At 43.0% G+C, this 18,289-nt stretch overlaps 1 protein-coding gene across 1 annotated transcript; it reads left to right on the top strand.

Moving 5' to 3' along the window:
• Positions 1–4,502: 4,502 nt before the first annotated feature.
• LOC139932523 (cohesin subunit SA-2) lies at positions 4,503–18,223 on the top strand. The gene is made up of 32 exons (XM_071926320.2): positions 4,503–4,596; positions 5,557–5,684; positions 5,800–5,887; positions 6,136–6,300; positions 6,681–6,777; positions 6,877–6,953; positions 7,080–7,151; positions 7,406–7,610; positions 7,711–7,862; positions 8,022–8,095; positions 8,241–8,364; positions 8,565–8,663; positions 8,751–8,830; positions 8,927–9,034; positions 9,131–9,248; positions 9,456–9,573; positions 10,028–10,131; positions 10,325–10,417; positions 10,556–10,642; positions 11,095–11,295; positions 11,751–11,827; positions 11,932–12,019; positions 12,249–12,329; positions 12,957–13,049; positions 13,164–13,338; positions 14,946–15,082; positions 15,187–15,288; positions 15,391–15,542; positions 15,633–15,761; positions 16,222–16,418; positions 16,507–16,564; positions 16,781–18,223. Exons 2-32 carry the CDS (start codon positions 5,635–5,637, stop codon positions 16,920–16,922), a joined length of 3,543 nt encoding a protein of 1,180 aa, XP_071782421.2. The 5' UTR covers positions 4,503–4,596; positions 5,557–5,634; the 3' UTR covers positions 16,923–18,223.
• Positions 18,224–18,289: the final 66 nt, after the last annotated feature.

The following is an 18,289-nucleotide window of genomic DNA, read 5'->3' as shown; positions in this document are numbered from 1 at the left end:
CTGTGTCTCTGTGGGCAACTGGACCTCCTCATCAGGGCGCAAATGCAGCAGGTAGGGCAACCTGATCGCTATGTTGCGTTCAAGTGCTCGTCGAAAGCTCCCACGTCTGAGCTTGGAAGTCGAAAATACGATTTGCAGGGCATTCAAGAGCTTTTGGTAGGAAATAACAGTCGCCCCTGTGAGAAAAGTAGTTTTGTGGTGGCTGCTGAAGGCGACTGCATTGGGAAATATTCTAATATACTAACTAATGGCCATACAACCACAACACTTATACTGTACATTAGAGTACCAACACATGACATTTCTGGGAGGTCAGGGTGGACAGATATTTTAGAGACAAACTTTGACTGTAAATGCATTTCCGTCACTCTTTATTGTATAATTTCTTTATCGACATCAACAATCTTTGTAAAGATTATTTTTTGCCAGTTCAGATAGACAGGAAAGTCTGAGAGAGAGGGCGATGACGTGACAAAGATCATGGGCCAGATTCAAACCCACAATGTCACCTTTACATGGTACGTGCATTAGACCACTGAGCCACCAGGACGCCCAATAAAAAAGCTTTTCTGCCTCAAGCAAGCGCAAACCTTTTTTTTTTTTTTTTTTGATATTGTTTACATTTTTTTTCAATATTTACCCTTTCCATTAGGTGTTTCTGCTAAGTTTTCCTTTTGACACATCATAATTCACATCAAAATACTTGGATGGAAACCCAACAAGAGAATATTCCCACTTTCCCAGTCGTGTTTACCTCTTTGCTGCAACATTCTTGTGTGCTCATCTCATAATAGCGATATGTACGACAGCACTTGAAGGCAGCATTAGACTTAAGGAAGTCATTGACAGCTTGAACATTGAAATGTCCCAACAAGCCAAGTCACAGGGAGCGGGTTCAGGTCTGCTGTGCAGTCTGGCCAACTGTTCATGAACTTCTCACATGTTATTCTGAATAGGCACGCTTCCTTTTGTCCTGCAATATGTTATTCATAATTATTACATTGAAGTTCCAGGAGCAGCTGCGACAAGACTGTAGCCCAGAGGAGTCAGACACTTTCCAGGCTCAAGGTAGGTGTGGTACATTATTCAGAGGATCCTGATGCTTTCATCTCTGATGCTCAGGCAGTTCCTCAGCTCTTTTATCTGCAATCAAACTGTTGATCTCAGCTTGGAAAGCTCCTATGCAGCTGAGATTTTTTGTGCTATACTCTTCCAGGAGCAGAGATTCTTGACCAGATGCTGCAGTGCCTCGAACATCTACCAAAGCCTATGCCACAGCTGGAGGTATCACATCTGACAAATGAAACTGAAACTTGAGTTTTCTATGTCTCTAGAAATATATAAACACAGTGAAAATTCATCAGTAGGCCTTATTGCTCAGCCAAATCTAATAAGTAAACAAACAGAGCAATAAATAGATTACAACTGCAGTATATGTGTCCATATATCATGATATAAATATCCAAATGAGAACTATTCTTCAACTGCAACACTTATTGGAAATTATCCTGGAATAGGACAAGGAGTAAACCTGGGCGTCAGAACCAAAATGACTCCCCATACCTCCACAAACATCTACAGAAAACACTGATAAAGGTACTTGAAATGAGAATACAGTGATTCAAGGTAAAACTGAGATCAGTGGGTTTGTGTGTAATTGTTCTGTCAGGACTACCTGGACATGGTGGGTCTGTCGGCCATGTTTCCTCGTGTGGAGGTGTTCCTCATCCAAGGAAGCGCGGTGGACATGCTGGAGAGGCCGCTCATGGACGGTGAGGCCTTCAGCTGATGGTTGATCCCCTCCCTGCTGTACCAGGATGACGAAGCATATTTCAATCCATTTGTGTTTATTGTTGTTGGGGGACACACCAATAACCGGGGAATTAGATAGACCTATTACACAGTAACATCAGGGTATGTGCAGGTTTCAGAAAGCCACATTTAAAACTTTTAGGACCTTTTCATGCTGGCTGGAATTCAATTTAAGACCAATTTATAAACAAAAACAAACAAACAAAGCTGGCAAAATCGGCCTATTTCCAATTGAACTGAAACTATAAATGGGAAGTATATAGGAAAATAATTGATAAGGGACATTTAGTCTAATTACATTTAGTAAAGCAAGCAGATACAATGGGGAAAAAACAAAACAACATATTTTACATATTGTACTACTAACCCTGTACTGTAAGCATGGACATGCAGCACAAAGACACCTGTCATTGCATGGTGAAAATGTAAGAGTTTTTCCAGACTATTTAAGGACCTGTGGATACCCTGAATATGACACATAACAAAGTAAAGATCTTAAACATTTAAGTTTTGAAGAAGCATTTCTATTCACTACACCCCCTCCACACTGGATGTTCACGCTACCGAAGTTCCTCCCTGTGTTCCTCCCTGTGTTCCTCCCTGTGTTCCCACAGGAGACGTCTAATGTAAGATGGTGCTTGTGTTGCAGAATACTTCTCCCACATTGCCAAACTGAACCAGCTCCTGGTGCTGAGTCAACAGCTAGAGGAGGATATCAGGCACCTTGGAAGCCACAAATACATCGCCCACCAGCTCTCCGTTATATACGTACGGTCTTCTATTCAGCATTACTCTTTTCTGTCACGCATCAACCTCACTGTACATTTTCACTCCACTGTAAGTTACTGTGTCCTTTTAACATCACTTTTTTACAGCAAATCATCAGTTCTTTCAGAGGAATCCAGGCCTTCTCTGAAATAAAGAAAGATATTGAGGCCAACTTCAAACAGATGAAACAGTCTCTGGTGACAGAGGAAGGCTCCAGGCTAGAACCTCAGCTGGCTGCACACTACATCAACTGGTGAGAGGAAATCTAAATATTACAATCGGGGCTGGATTTTTCCTCTTTGTGTGTATGTTGTGCATATTTAATACAATCTGCTAACAGCCGTGTTCTGTTGTGTGTAGGATATTAGAGCTAATTCATAGCCTGACGTCAGTGGTGTCGTCTCTACCGGAGGATCTGACAGAAGACCTGAGCCCGGCCATGAGCTTCATGTCTCAGCTCTTGTCCTGACTCGCCCTCTGAGGAAAACCCACCCAAGACTGCCGTGGTTCTGATGCACCAGGGAGCCCCTGCTTCTACATGAACTAATGTTGTTGATATCACTGTAAAAAGGTGCTACACAATTTGATTCAACTTCCCGATTAATGGTGGGATTGTATATTTAATTGACACAATCATGTAGGTTTTTACATTGTCCTTCTGAATGTGGCCCATATTAGGCCCTATGGTGAGTCAGTTGTTTGGAAATGAATGTAAGCCTGCTGATTCCCTCAACTCACTATCATATCATATTTCAAAATTTTTACCCAAAATGGAACAATAAAAATTGTATGCAATAGGGAGATCATGATGTCTTTGCTTTGATCAGAATTTGACCAGTAGGCCTACAATGTATAGGATACCTATAGGTATTGCACAACTATATTCTGCACCAGAGTTCCTTAAGACTAGCCTACTACTTCTTGCGTCCCCTTCATCTGCATATTCAAATCGGATATTCTGGTTTTCACGACAGGTCAAAAGCCGCAAATCAACATTTCAAAAATAAGATTTTATTGACGAAAAGGTTTTCAAAACATCTCAGAACATGCTCAACGTAGAAGACGAACTTAATAAAACTTGCTAAACTAGGGAAATGGTTCCACAGATTAACTCAAGTATTTTCAAAAAAATATTAAAGGCAAGGCTGTAGTCAAGCTGTTTATTTATTATTGTGCAGCGTAGAATAAACAAACTGCGGTTAACTTTCTGTGAGACAAGACATGCTTGCTGGGAGGTTGTTGGCCGCCAGGTGGGGTCTGGAGTGGCACCTCCCAGTCCCAGCGGCACATACATACGCATATGCCATTGGAAAAGATGCAACAAATAAAGCCTGTGGTTTATATTATTGATGCAATCATAAAAGGCTAAAAACTAACTTCTTTCCCTCCTTGAAAAGTCACTGTAAAGCATTGCGTCGAATAGCTTGCCTTTATAAAACGGCACTAACACGCAAATGTAGTATTAAAAAAAACAATTCAAATGCGTTCAGTGTGCAAATGCTTCAGAATGCAAGCACTGAGTGAGTTTCTTTTATTTATTCACAGATAATTTAGACAGTAACAGTGCTATTCTTCCGCCAAGCAATACAACGTTAGTTCTTGTAACAGTTGTAGTAGCGGAACAAATTATACAATACAATACAAAAAGAGTAGCCTATAACTTACAAAACAGCCTATATATGAACTATTTGCCTTTATGAACTCGCCATTGGACTCGAACTCATAATAATGGAAAATACCAAATACAAAAACCAGGGTTTCGTCTCCTTTGAGGCTGGAACCATCTTAAATAAAGCTGGAAACAACCTTATCTCATGCCCTTTCAGCCCTACGAGCGTTAATATAAAACCTCTTTGGTTTAAATCCAGATTTTACTGACGTGAACGCGGTGCTCGCTCTTGAGCATCGCTCTTCCTGATTAATTTTTTCAAATCTCGCAAGATGGTGTTCGAGTCTCACACCGGATTGTAAGTGAATACAATGACAGCTCTCATCCGAGTTACTCCTACGTTTCTGGTAAGATACATAACCGTTACTGCCTTTACACTTAACTAACCACTGTTGTCATGTTATAAAGTTCAGAAAGGCAACGATAAGCTGCGAAGCATGTTGTTGTCCGTTGCTACTGTTTGACTAGTCTTGTTAAAATGTCGACCAACTAAAAGTCTTATATGGCTTGTGATATTTGTATGTTCTCTGAGGCATGATGACATTCCCAAACAAAATATGCGTCTGGGTGTTAAACTCCGGTTTGTGTCAGAATGGCTGTTGCAGTATCAGGGTGCGGAGAAAATACAAAACACAACAGGCCGTGTACAGGCGTCAGAGGCGGGACAAATGTCTGATCGACGCTGAGAACGTCCAATCACATTAGGCGGTTTCGGTTAGAAGAAAAAGTTAACCAATCAGAAGGGGTTAGGCTGTCCGGCAATTTCATTATGGGTACTGGGGTGAAGTTGTAAGCTAACAACCATCGGACCATATGGATACAAAATGTCATACATTTTACAAGTTAAATATTTATCCTATTTATCTATCCTGTCTATTTGTTCTATCTATCTGTCTGTCTGTCTATTGTTGTCTATGGTCGTTTGTTTACATCCATCCTTAAACTATGAGTCATAGTTGTCAAAGTGGCTGCTGCAATATTCAACTGATAATATTGCAGTGTTTGCAAAATACCTCTCAGCTAAGAGTTGCAGGGTAGCAAAGTGGTAAGTGAGACTGTTGAGTGAGACCTGGTTTAACTCCCATGATGCCAAGCATCCACCCTGCTGAAGTGAAGACAGTGAATCCCTAATTGTAAAAAATAATACATTTCTCCATGTCTACCTCTATTTTTTCCCCTGCCTCTAAAGTCTGATGTTACAGCCTTTGATGACTGCTGGTCATGGTAAACATAAGCTGATGCATCATTTGTATCAAATTAGTTTGTAATTATATCTCTCCCTGAAACTTTATTGGACATTTCCATAGGTCCCAGGCCAAACATTGAACATACCTCCAGATCCCGAGTCCCACATCTGAGCTCTGTATAATGATCTGAAGAGAGAGATGATAGCAGACCCGACAGCTACATCTGCCTCCAGGCCCTCAGAGCAGAAGTAAGGATCTTTAATTGTGTTTCTGTCAGAATATATTTCTATAAGTGACAGTGTGGCCTTAAATGGTGGTTCCACGTTTCTCATGTAATCTAATCGCATGTGTTTGGTTTCCTAGTGAGAACTCTGGTGTTGAGGGAAACTCCTCTGGAGCTGTCAATCACTCGGGGGACGAGTCTGGGAATGAGAATAGGCGGAAGAGTGTGGTAGGTGCTATCCAGTGATGATAAACTGACTAGAATAGACTCTCTGTTGCTCATCCAGGGTTTGCCCCAGGAACGTTTTAAGCCCTGGAAGCACCCAACCCAAGTCATTTCAGAAACATTTTAATTAGTAATGTCTCGGCCTGTTTGGGACGCAATACACTGGTTGAAACCCTGGATCATTCATATGTGAGCATAAATCTTTTCAAGCATCTGTATGCATGTATCTGTCATGTCTTCAAAACCAATAGAGAGGAAAGAGAAGAGCACGTGACGGCTCAGAGAATGCCAAGCGCAGCCACGTCACAGCCAGCCGAGGCGGCGTCAGCAGAGCACGCAGAGGCCATGGTAAACAAAGGCATGTGGAGGCCGTCACCCTGTTCGAGGTGGTCACCATGGGTAGAAGTGCCATGCAGGTGAGATACCTATCCTTTTCAATGGACACCTGTTTTGATCATGTGTCTGAGAATGGGATCGCTGATCTGTGATTCATGGCCTGTTCTCCTAGACTGTCTCATTTGTTGTAATTTGAAAGCCAAAGCTGTTCCTAGGTCAGCAAACCTCTTCTTAAACTCTCACTGAATATGAAGCAATGTCTGTCAAACCTCACCTGTCACATTACAGTGATTTGCATGTAATTTAGACTTTAATTAGTAGTAATTACTAGTAATTTAGTTTTGCTCAGAAGTAGTGTGAGGGCCATGCACGGAAGACATTAGTTCACTTTACACATTAGGTTGGTTGATGAGAGAGTAGTGCTTCACCTGCCAGTGTCTCTCATGTGATTTGTGAGCAGGCGGTGGTCGATGATTGGATTGAGGCCTACGTGATGGACAGAGACTCCGCTCTCCTCGATATCATCAGCTTCTTCATCCAGTGCTCTGGGTGCAAAGGCAAGTGGTCACCACACACATGCACATGTGCGAACACCCGCACACAAACACACAAACACACACAGGATTGGGTCTATATTTCCCTCCTTTCCTTCCCAGGCGTGGTCACGGCAGAGATGTGTCAGAGCAAAGAGGACAGCGACGTCATGAGTAAGATGGTTGAGGAGCTGGATGAGGTAAGAGGTCTTTAATTTGTGTTTTCTGTCACTCATTAGTATTTTTTCCCTCTCTCTTTCTGTCTTTCACTCATACAACACCAATTTGGACACTCATAACTGACACTCTCTTTGTGTACATTTTAGGGTGCTGGTGTACAGTATAAGAAGTTTCTGGCCTTTCCATGGATCCTCACAGTCACGTGGCCCATGGACATAGTCAGTACCTCACTGCTTGCCGTATTTTTCTTACATTCACTTTTTAGGTATTTAGTTGATGTTCTTATACAGATTGACTTATAAATGTTGTGGGAATTCAACCTGTCATCTTCCAGTTATAGGAAGGTCTCTCTAGCTATTAGGGCTTCTCAAGGAGCGGTTACTTGTGTAGAATAATTAACCTAATCTGTTAAATTCGGGGTCCCACTACCTTTGTGCTCCCTACAGTGTCTCTCCCCCTCTCTCTGCTGCAGGACAGTGTGGAGTATCCTCTGATACAGTCTGGGCCGTACGGCCGCTGGTTCCACTCCGAGTTTTGTGACTTTGTGTCGGTGCTGGTGGCTCAGTGTCAGCACAGTGTCATCTTTGACAGTTACCTGATGAACACCCTCATCTCCCTGCTCACCGAGCTCTCCGACTCCTACGTACGAGCCTTCAGGCACACCTGCACGCTAGCAGGTGAGGGACATAAAACACACACGCAGATACATACACACATGCATTCAGTAAACTTCTATGTACCTGACCTCTGTGCTTTGATCTCATCGTCCCTCACAAGCGGTGAAGCTGCTGAGCTCTCTGGTGGGTGTGGCTCTGAGCCTGAGCGTTGGCGTGGAAAACAGCCAGAAACTGCTGGAGGTGGAGAAGACGAAGGCCTCAGGACGGCAAGGCACTTCCCGGCTGGAGAGAATACAGAAGAAGATCAGCGAGGTAAGACCTATGTCACCTGGCACCTGGGCGGGTGGGGCGGGAATTGGTGGATTTTGTCTTGTTTTATGTGAATGAATCATGTGAGGGAAGGGAATGAACAAGGGAATTTGGCTTTGACTACAGCTTGCTCACTGTCTGTCTTTGCTGATGCTCTTCCAGCTGCAGGAGAAGAGGGCGGAGATAGAGAGCATGATGGACACCATCTTCAAAGGAGTGTTTCTGAAGAGATACCGGTGAAGTTACACGACTATTTCTCTGACACTTTGAGTGGCAGATTTGGGTTTGATGTGCATTAAGGCGTTATCTAGTTCTGTTTTGAGCTGGCTTATGTGTCTCCTGTGTGTGTGTGTGTGTGTGTGTGTGTGTGTGTGTGTGTAGTGACGTGCTTCCAGAAATCCGCTCTATGTGTATGGAGGAGTTGGCTGTGTGGATGAAACTCTACAGTTCTGCATTTCTCAATGATAGTTATCTCAAATACATGGGCTGGATGATGTATGACAAGGTAAACAACAGCAGAGTCAATCATACAGTGAAACACATTTGATTTGTGACAAGAGACACTAACTGCCGTACACTGCTATGAAACTGGTGATCATACCTGGGAGTGATTCAACTCCTGGCTCTATCTTATAATGGCAAAAAGCTATAATATGCTATAATAAGCATATATCTGTGCATTGACTGATGAATGTCACCTTTCAGATCCCAGATGTGCGTCTGAAGTGTGTGTTAGGTCTGCAGGGCTTGTATGGAGATCCTCTGCTCCTGCCTAAGCTAGACCTGTTCACCAGCCGCTTCAAGGTAACCAACCCTCCTTAAACTGAGGTGTGTGTGTGTGTATGTGTGTGTATGTGTGTGTGTGTATAATGTTTACTGTTTGTGTTCCAGGAGCGGATGATTTCCATGACCCTGGATAAGGACAATGAGGTGGCGGTGCAGTCCATGAAACTACTGTTACTCATCTCCAAGTGAGTCACCAACCTGTTTGTCTTTCTTATCCTATTCCTGTTATCCTTTCCGTTTTCCTATTACGTTTTTGGTCAACCCTTTCCCCTCTCCTCCAGGACGTGTGATGACGTGCTCAGTCCAGACCACTACAAGCAGCTCTTCCAGTTCGTTTACTCCTCACAGCGCCCTCTAGCGGCCCTTGCTGGGGAACTGCTCTACTCAAGGTAGATGGACCTACATCACTTACAAAAGAAAATAAACGCGAGTAATGCTAGGGTTGATGGTTCACCGATCACCTGGATATTGTTGGTCTCTTCCAGGCTTCTCAACATCTCACCTGCATCTGATGCTCAAGACGGAGGGAATGAGGAGGATGCACATAAACAACAGACAGTTGCCAGACTGAAGACACTGCTGCAGTTCTACCAGGAGTCTGAGGTGAGTCACAGTGCTGCTGGCTCTGTGAATTCAAGGTATTTGTTTTAGCAAAGCCAACTGACTGGACCAACTTGAATAAGAAGAGACCTATCCAGTGTTTAGATCATGGTGCCATGCATGCTGCTCTTTTACTTCATCCTCCATCGGAATTATAACACCAAGCCAAGCAGACAGGGTGATAACATGTCTCTGTGTGTGTGTCTCTAGCTGCACAAGCATGTGGTTTATCTAGTGGACAGTCTGTGGGACTGTGGTGGAGCTCTGCTGAAGGACTGGCCTACACTCACCTCTGTACTGCTGCAGGACCCTTCCCCACAAACTAAAGGTCAGAGAGGGTGTGTGTGTGTGTGAGTGTGTGTGTGTGTGTGTGTGGTAGGCAGGAGTGGGTGTGTCACACATTAAAGGCATATTAAGTAAATGTCTGTGTATTGTCTATTGCAAGGTTAAAAACACACCAACGTGTGTCAACCCGCTGTCTCTCAACGAACTTTCATCAGGGCGTGTTGACTATGCAATAACCAAATAAGTGGCAGCTTTTTAATTTTTTCTGAAGAGTGAGACTCCTTAATCTCCAGATGTTAAAATTCTGTCATGACTAATTGGCAAATTTTTTGGTTTGTTTATCAAATGCATTTTGGGTATATCTGCGTCTATCTGCATTCCACTAAGTGGTGTTTTACACAGCCTTTAACAGCCTTTAGTTCTTCAGTCCATTTCCACCATAACATACCATTGCTGGATACACTCATCATTGTGTGTGTGTGTGTGTGTGTTTGTAGGTCTAACTCGGGCAGAGCAAGCTGTGGTTGTGGAGATCCTGGTAGCGTCGGTGCGTCAGGCCTCAGAGGGACCTGCACTGGCCGGGAGGAGCGGAGGGAAAAAAGTCAGTGGGAGATCAACTTTCATTCCATTAATGTCTGCATGCAGCTTCTATGAAACAGTTCTAGCAAAGGATCAAGTCATCAAGTCATCTTGCATCACCTTGAATTTGATGTGATAGAAATATCTGACCACGCAAGTAACAAGTTATATTTTACTTATGAGTGTGTGTGTGTTTGGGTGTGTTAATGTTCCAGGTAATGAGCGCCAGAGAGAAGAAGACTCAGGTTGACGACTGTACTAAACTCACTGAACATTTCTTCACGGTGCTTCCCAAGCTGCTGTCCAAGGTATTTATTCCACACACAAGATTTGTCATTATCTATCTGCTTAATTCTGTATGAAGAATATCCAGATCTGTGCATTACGATGCCTGTAATGTCTATTCTTTAATGATGATGATGATGATGATGATGTTGGTTGGGCAGTTTTCAAGCAGCTGGGACATGGTTGCCTCGCTGATGAAGATTCCTCAGTACTTCATCCCTGAGTGTCCTGCTGCTGAAAGCACACAGGTCTGCATACCTGTCTCTCAGCTAACACAAACAACACAAACAATACCAAGGAAACTGGTTTGGGGAGACACAGTATCATCATTTTAATGATTTCTTTGTCACTAGCAACTTTGTAATGTTAGACCAAAGTATTGCCACCATGAAATAAATCCTAAATGTTTAATTAAGAAATTCAGTATTGCCAGGCCACTATTATAGGGAATTTGTTGTTAATTAAAGGTTATATGTATTTAAAAAATGCTAATAATGCTGTCTTATCATCAAAAACCTGTCTTATCAGCCTAAACCACACAAGTGGCTGTAATTTAGATACTGTACATTTGCCCTATTTGCCCAAGTTGTTGTTATTATTTGGGTGTCAGGTATTCTTTTGGTGTAGTATAGACCAAATGTAATTCTGTCGCCCTCTGCTGGTGAGAGTGAGTCAGTGTTGCCCTCCTCCTGTGCTCCAGGCGGCGTCGCACCTGATGGCAGAGATGGGAGCAGTGGTAGACCTCCACTCGGGTCCTGCCATCCTAGAGGCCGCCGCCCGCACGTACCACAGTCTGTGTGGGGAGGAGACGGCCTGGCACCTCTCGGCCCGGGCTGCCAGAGACTCTCTGGTCCAGTGCTGGATAGACCGACTGGCAGCACTGCTGGGGGACGCACTGAAGGTGGGCAGTTATCCATACACTGCGTGTTCATACTTGAGAGGTTGATGTTAACTTTTTTCAGTTCATTTTCACTCGTCCTACAGATGAACTTACTTGCCCAAATTGGGAAAATGTAAAAACAAACAATTTGTATGTCCAGTGTGACCATTTTTGTAGCTTAATAGGTCAATTGCCGTGTTGTATTGCACCCATGCAAAATTCTCTCTCCAAGCCGGGATAAATTGAACATGAATTTGTGATTTTTTTATTTTTATCTTTATTATTTTACACTCGTCTGTTTGGCAAAGTGACTGAATATTTTTTCCGCTTAACAACCATTATTGTTAAACGCTATACTTCCATATATACTGTATATATTCATGAATGAACCCGCCAGTATACAGACATGCCACACATCCATGCATGCAAAGTAGAAAGAGCCTGACTCACTTCCCATGTTTACTTCTCTGTCGTAGGGCGACACCTTCTCTGCTGACAAGGAGAAAACGGGAGACATTTTAGCCACACTGAAGAAACTCAGGGCTTTCCACAAGTAAGATTTGATTGCTGTTCTCAATGAAGTGTGAGCCCACGGATTCTGTCCAGCGATGTGTATTCATCTGCCGTACATGTGTCTTCCTCTGTGTGTGGTGGCAGCGGTCAGGACCTGTCCCGGTGGAATCTGTTCCAGCTGCTGTCTCCTCTCCTGTCAGTGGAGAACACCCAGGGAGGAGCGCCGCCTCAGGTACCATCACACACCTCCGACTCACCTCACTTACCCCGTGCACACATGTACTGAGCCCGTTTGCAGAGTTAATTTCCCAAAATGCCACATATCCATGTTGGGAAATTACCGTAGTATCTAAAATCTAGAGGATCCAGTTTGTAAAAGTGTTTTCATTTTATCAGCGATGGACTTATTTACCTGCTTTCCTTCTGAAAATGTCTCTTTCTGTCCTTCCCTTTGTCTTTAGGTACTACTGGAGGTACTGCAGTGTCTGTGTTACTCCATACTCTGGTCCCTCAACACCAGTGGAGAAACCTTAACCTCCAGGGTGAGTTACACTTATATTACTTTAGGCATTTCGCTGAAGCTCTTAACAGCAGAATAATCTCAAATTCCTATATTCCAACCGTTAGAAGCAAGCCATAGTAAGGAAGGTACATATCAAAATTTCATTAGATGAACAAAGTATTCTTGTATACCTACAATGATCATCTATGATGGGGAAGTGTTAAGTAAAGACATAAGAGCCAGGGAGAAAAGTTAAGAGGTTTCTGTTTTAGATTAAAATCAAGGCAGAAGCATGATGATGTACAAGCAGAGGAGGAGGTTCAGTAGATGTTTTAGATTCACAGAGAAATGTTCCAACAGTAACCTCCTGCACACCACAGATGGCAAACGTACTGGAATGAAGATAATGTGTGGTTTTTGATGTGCAAAGTGAAGCTGTAGAAGTGTGTGACTGAACCTCTAGACTTGTGTTCACAGTGGTAATGGGAAAGCATTTCTGCAAAATTCCTGCGTAATGTCAGCCCCTTTGTTCCCCTGCGGAGACCTCTTGCGTTGAAATTTACATAATTGTTGGTGAATTGTTACACTGTTTGGCACTCATCACTTCGCCCTCCTCTGAAGACCTGTGTGTGTGTGTGTGTGTGTGTGTGTGTGTGTGTCTCTTAAGGAGAAGGCTGTGGCCCAGAGGGTTCAGCTCAGTATGTTCTGTGAGAGGAGTCATCGCTGTCTCTCCCACTCCAACCTCGGTGTGAGGGAGCAGGTAGGACAGCAAGCAGAGACTATGGTTTATAAGGAAATCATGCCACCAGTTACTCTCTTTCTCTTAAGATTTACCCCCAAAATCTCTCTTTCTCTCTCTCTTTTTCCATGTCAGGCTTTCCTGGGTGTCTGTGATGTTCTCACAGCTCATTCCTACCAGCTGCATGTGTGGGATCCCACATCCTACGGCCCGCTGCTCTACACTCCCAATCCCAAACTGCAGAGGGCGCTGTTGGGCTTCATATTTGTGCACGTCTTCACTGGCCCAGATAGTGACGGCCACAGCAGGGGTGAGACCTCAACTTCTTTAAATGTCTCGTCTTTTCTCACCTATTTCACCTTCATGCAGATCAGTAACTATTTAGTTGCCACTTGGATGTGGAAAACTTTATAATAGATGCATTGTTTTGCAAAATATTTATGGTTGTAATGGAACTGTACAAAAAAAAATCCCATCTTGATGTGCAAGCTAGGTGCATCCAGTCTTACTTTGCATCTTCATTATTCAGTGTTCATCATTTGAACTTTACCATTCAGGTGAAACTGAGTCTCTAGAGTTGAGTTTTCTAATTTATTTTCATTGACTCTGTGTATTCAAACTGGTGCTTTGAACAAGCCCCGCTGGCAGGAAAGATGTTAAATTGTTCAGATAGATGTATTCTACATGATCTGCATGATTCAAAACAGTGGCAGTTGTATTCTCAGTGCCCAGAGCTGCCTCCTAGCAATGTATTTCACAAAATTACACCCAGGCAGGGTGTGGGACACCCAAGGGTGATTACTACTGAATGGAAAACACGTTGCACTAATGCCCAGCAGATGGCAGTCTCACTCTGTCAGAGCAGCACTGTTTCTCAGGACTTCAGAGCGATGAGGAAAGCGTTGACTCACTGTAGCAGTTTGCCGTGGTAAAAACATGCAGATATTAAATGCATGGCCACACATGTGGCTAATAACTCTCCGCAGAGCTGCCCACTGACTATAAATGGGGTCTGATTTCAACCTGACCTGACAATTGACCTTCAATTACAAAGGAAGCCCTGTAATATCCTTAGACTGAAACCGGAATGAATAATTTGTATGAAAAGATGTTATGCTTTGTTATGCAAAGTGCTGCAGCATGTAAATTGATGAGCATGTTCCTGTCTCTTCTAAAATGAGAAGGAAAAGACCGTGAGATTGATCTGCTGGAATAGAAGAAATAAATAGGGGCGTTCTTTTTGTACAGCGCTTCAGGTAAACTTATGAATTCATTGACGGTTGACTATAACTTAAAACATTTTATTATCTTTACAATAGCCTCTACTTTCTGAGACATATTGCATCCAAATACGGGATAGTCCAGAGAAGTCAATAACTGCCCTGATGGGAATGTCTTAAATGTTCAACCAAATACAATATGGGATTATTGGTTTCTGAACATGTAATAAAAAGCTATTGTTTTATTGGATTTGCTCGGTAACGGTTATGTTATATAGACACAGTGTTTTCTATTAGCTGCTGGATCGGAGATCACTCTGAGGGCAAAGGCATTGAGTTAAGTCATGAAATAAGGGCAATCTCTTTCCGTGAGAAAATTCCATTAACTCTGGCTCACCTCCGAGCCTATTTTATTAGCCTTGTGAAAGATTGAAGCCACATGGTGTCACAACCATAACTCTACTCTTATGTTATCTTTGATTTCCACCTGCTAAAGCCATTGTCCTGAAACCAACTAAAACACACTTTCTCGCCTCTCCTTTGTTCCCTTCCCTTTTCGTTGCACCGTTTCTCATGATTCATCATTCTTTTTCTTCACTTGCCTTCTCTCTCTGTCTTGCTCTCTCCCTCTCTTTCTCTCTCTCTCTCTCCCCCACTCCATATCCACCCATACTTTCACTCCATCTGGCTCCCTCAGTCAGTGAAGACTCTGAAGTGGAGAAGTTGGAGGACCTTCACAAACGGAGGAACCTCCTTGCAGCCTACTGTAAGCTGATAGTCCATGGGGTGCTGGAGATGAGCATGGCAGCTGGGGTCTTCATGTATTACGTGAAGGTAATGGCTGATTCCTCAATGCTAGTATGTATAAACTACACATTTGTGGGTGGACTGAATGTTTACCTGTGACCCTCTCTCTCCCTCCCCCTCTTTGTCCCCAGTATTACAATGACTTTGGTGACATCATCAAGGAGACTCTGTACAGGACTAGACAGACGGATAAGATAGAGAGCGCTCGGACGCTGGTGCTCTGTCTGCAGCAGGTACAGTCGCTCCTATCGATCCGCGCAAAAACACACTTCGACCGCACGCACTTCACTTTCCCACCCGAGAGATGCTGACGTGGTTTTCTCCTGTTCCCCCAGTTGTTTGTGCGTCTGAAGCGGGAGCAGGAGAGCGGAGGGAGGGCTCACCCGGGAGTGCAGACCTTCACCAGCATCAAGGAGCTGGCCAGGCGCTTCTCCCTCACCTTCGGGGACCTCATCAAGTTCCGCGAGTCCGTCGCCATGATCCACAGGTCAGTATATATGTAGGCTCTCTTTTTGGATTCATTTTTGCCGGGTTGGGCTATCGCTCACCTATCGTCCCGGTGTGTTTGTATGTGCAGGAACGGGATAGAGTTTGTGTTCCAAGGGTTCGCCCAGACCCCAGACACTCCTTCACCCCTGTACCTCTCCTACCTGACCATCCTCAGTGAGTTCTCCAGCAAACTGCTCAAACCGGACAAGAAGACAGTGTAAGTGCAGCCCCTTAAAAAGTCTTGAAATAAATCAGAATTTAAGGCCTTAAAAAAAAGTACTAATGTCTTCAATACAGTTAGTAGAGCAGCTTTGTGCTGCACGTCCACTTTTAGATTAATAAGGAACAGGGTTAGTACAAAATGCAAAACATGTTTTATTTTTTTCACTGCATCTTATTTACTAAACACAACTGGACTTCATATCCCCTGACAATTTCCTGGTGTCCTTTTTCTAATATGGCCATTTATATTTTCAGAACTTTCATTAGTGACGCTCAATCAGAAACAGGCTGATTTTGCCAGCTTTGTGTCTTTATTTCAAATCCCGGTAGCATTAAATGGGTGTTAAAATGTCCTAAATATGGCTTTCTGAAATCTCTGACACACCCTGATACAGCAGGGTGTATATATGTGTGTGTGTGTGTAAGATGCTCAGACCTGGATTGTGTCCACACAGGTACGCCTACCTGCAGAGGAATACTGCAGAGCACATCATTAACCTCAGGGAGGAGTGCTGGCAGCCGCTCATCTACTACCGCGCCTCCCTATTGGCTGTAGCCGAGGGCGAGGATGCCGTGTCCTATGTCAGCTCTGACAGGAGGCCCTACCTGCCCAATCGCTCCCCCTTCTACAAACAAAGCTCCCTGATAGATGGTACCGCATTTCAAAATCAAAAACAGAATTATGTCCTTATTGTCACCAAATACCAGCTGCATCATTGCTGTATTTCTTCTGTTTTCAGGAAATAAGTCCCCCGGCCCGTTCAGCAGCAAGGGTCATAAACTCTGCTTTAGTCCAAGGTGAGGCTAAAGAGTGCTTTCTCAAATTAAAATACTTACAGTACTGTCTATAGTGTTCTTATTTACTTTATGGAACAGTCACAAACCACATCACAGCTTACTTGACCTCACTCCATTGTTATTTGTCTAACCTCCAAAAAAGATAATTCACTTTATTTGGGGTGGTATCTTGAATTGGTGGCTGTGCTGATCGTCTTTGTCCCCATCTGTCCTCAGCTTTCATGAGAAGACAACTGAAGGAGACATATTTTCTGTCCCCATGGAGTTTTCTGTGAAAACAGTGAGGCCGGAGGGACCGGCCCACAGTGCCGATGAAGAAGTGGATGACGACACTGTGGAGGTTGACCTGGAGGTGTAAGGAGGTCCAGGAGCATCAGCGCTCCTGTCTGGACAGGACCTCTATAGGCATGACAGACTCTCGAGTGCGTCTGAGAGACGTGCTTTCCTTTTTTTGCACTGTAACTAGCGTCAGCTCTATTCCGATGTGCACACATCCCAGCATCCATTTTTGTATTCTCCTGTAACACGAGCAGTGTAGGACATGTAGTTTTTGTAAATAATGTTTTTTAAGAGGGTGCAATCTTAAAGAATTTGTCGGGTTGCATTGGGCAGTAAGGCAGTTGTTTACGTCACAATAAATCATGTATTCATAGGCCACTGTAATTACAGAACCAAGTGTATCATCATGTGGACGAACATTATTTTTTCATGTAAAGTCTGATATTTCTTTACTATACTTACAGTTCACAATTTAAGTTAATTAATTGGTGCTGCTGGATTGTATTCACTCTCAATTGGGCCAATCTTGGGAAAAGTTCCCCTGGTGACACTTAGATGAGCAAAACTACTCTGTAGAGTGTCACAAGGCAAACATTCCCTCCAAGTATGGTTATTTATATGGTATTTAAATAGTATTTAAAGAGGTAGTTCCTCTTAATGCTTTGGTTCTATGGCATTCACCAAAGACTAAAGCTGCTTTCTTTTATTCAATATATTGCAATGCATTATATTTAAAAATATTAAAGGATAATTTATATTGAACAAAAGTATTTGAAAGGAGATTTAATCCAGTGTGTGAATAATATCCTTTTTTGAATCACTTTCATGATTTATTTATCCAGCACCTGACGTAATTTTAGGTTGAATGTGCAAGCCGCTACTACTTTTTTTTTTTTTAATTCACCAAACAGACACCAACAAAATTTAGCCACCAATAATAAGAAATGAACTATGATAAATGGGGGAATTGTGACATGCATCCATATTTTGCATTGTCATTGAGTAAAGCAAAGTAAAGCATTAGTGGTGGCTACATTTTTCTGACGTTTGTGGGTCAATTATGAAACCATACATTCCATTTTTACTTGGTCCATAGACCACACTCAGGTCCAAGAGGTATCAGAGTATCACATGGAATAAACAGGAATTATGCTTTAATGTTTTGCCTACCACTTAATCATTACTCCTCAATGAAAATGGTTGTATTTAGTTTTGGCAAACACTACTAATGTATGTAATGTAAATAAACATTAATTTATACAAGCTTGTCTTCCCACGCAGCTGTACTGTTAACACGTTCATTTCTATAAATGCCATGTACTTAATAGCCATACATACATTTTACGAGGAATGGTGTTAAAAGTATTTCATTGCCTATTGAACAGTCTGTCTTTCAAAATATGTTTGTGTACGGTAAGTGTTGAGCCTCTACTCTGGCTTTCAGCA

This window comes from Centroberyx gerrardi, chromosome 10, assembly GCF_048128805.1.
Source record: "Centroberyx gerrardi isolate f3 chromosome 10, fCenGer3.hap1.cur.20231027, whole genome shotgun sequence".
NCBI classification, from domain to species: domain Eukaryota; kingdom Metazoa; phylum Chordata; class Actinopteri; order Beryciformes; family Berycidae; genus Centroberyx; species Centroberyx gerrardi.
The sequence above is the reverse complement of the archived record's forward strand: the minus strand, read 5'-3'. Positions and strand labels throughout refer to the sequence as shown.

Bases quoted from the DNA above. Each gene is read 5' to 3' on its own strand.
- LOC139932523 (XM_071926320.2), top strand. From the start codon at position 5,635: ATGATAGCAGACCCGACAGCTACATCTGCCTCCAGGCCCTCAGAGCAG. The intron at 9,574-10,027 runs GTCAGAGAGGGT...GTGTGTTTGTAG, and splicing joins CCCTTCCCCACAAACTAAAG to GTCTAACTCGGGCAGAGCAA. The intron at 12,330-12,956 runs GTGAGTTACACT...GTGTCTCTTAAG, and splicing joins GAGAAACCTTAACCTCCAGG to GAGAAGGCTGTGGCCCAGAG.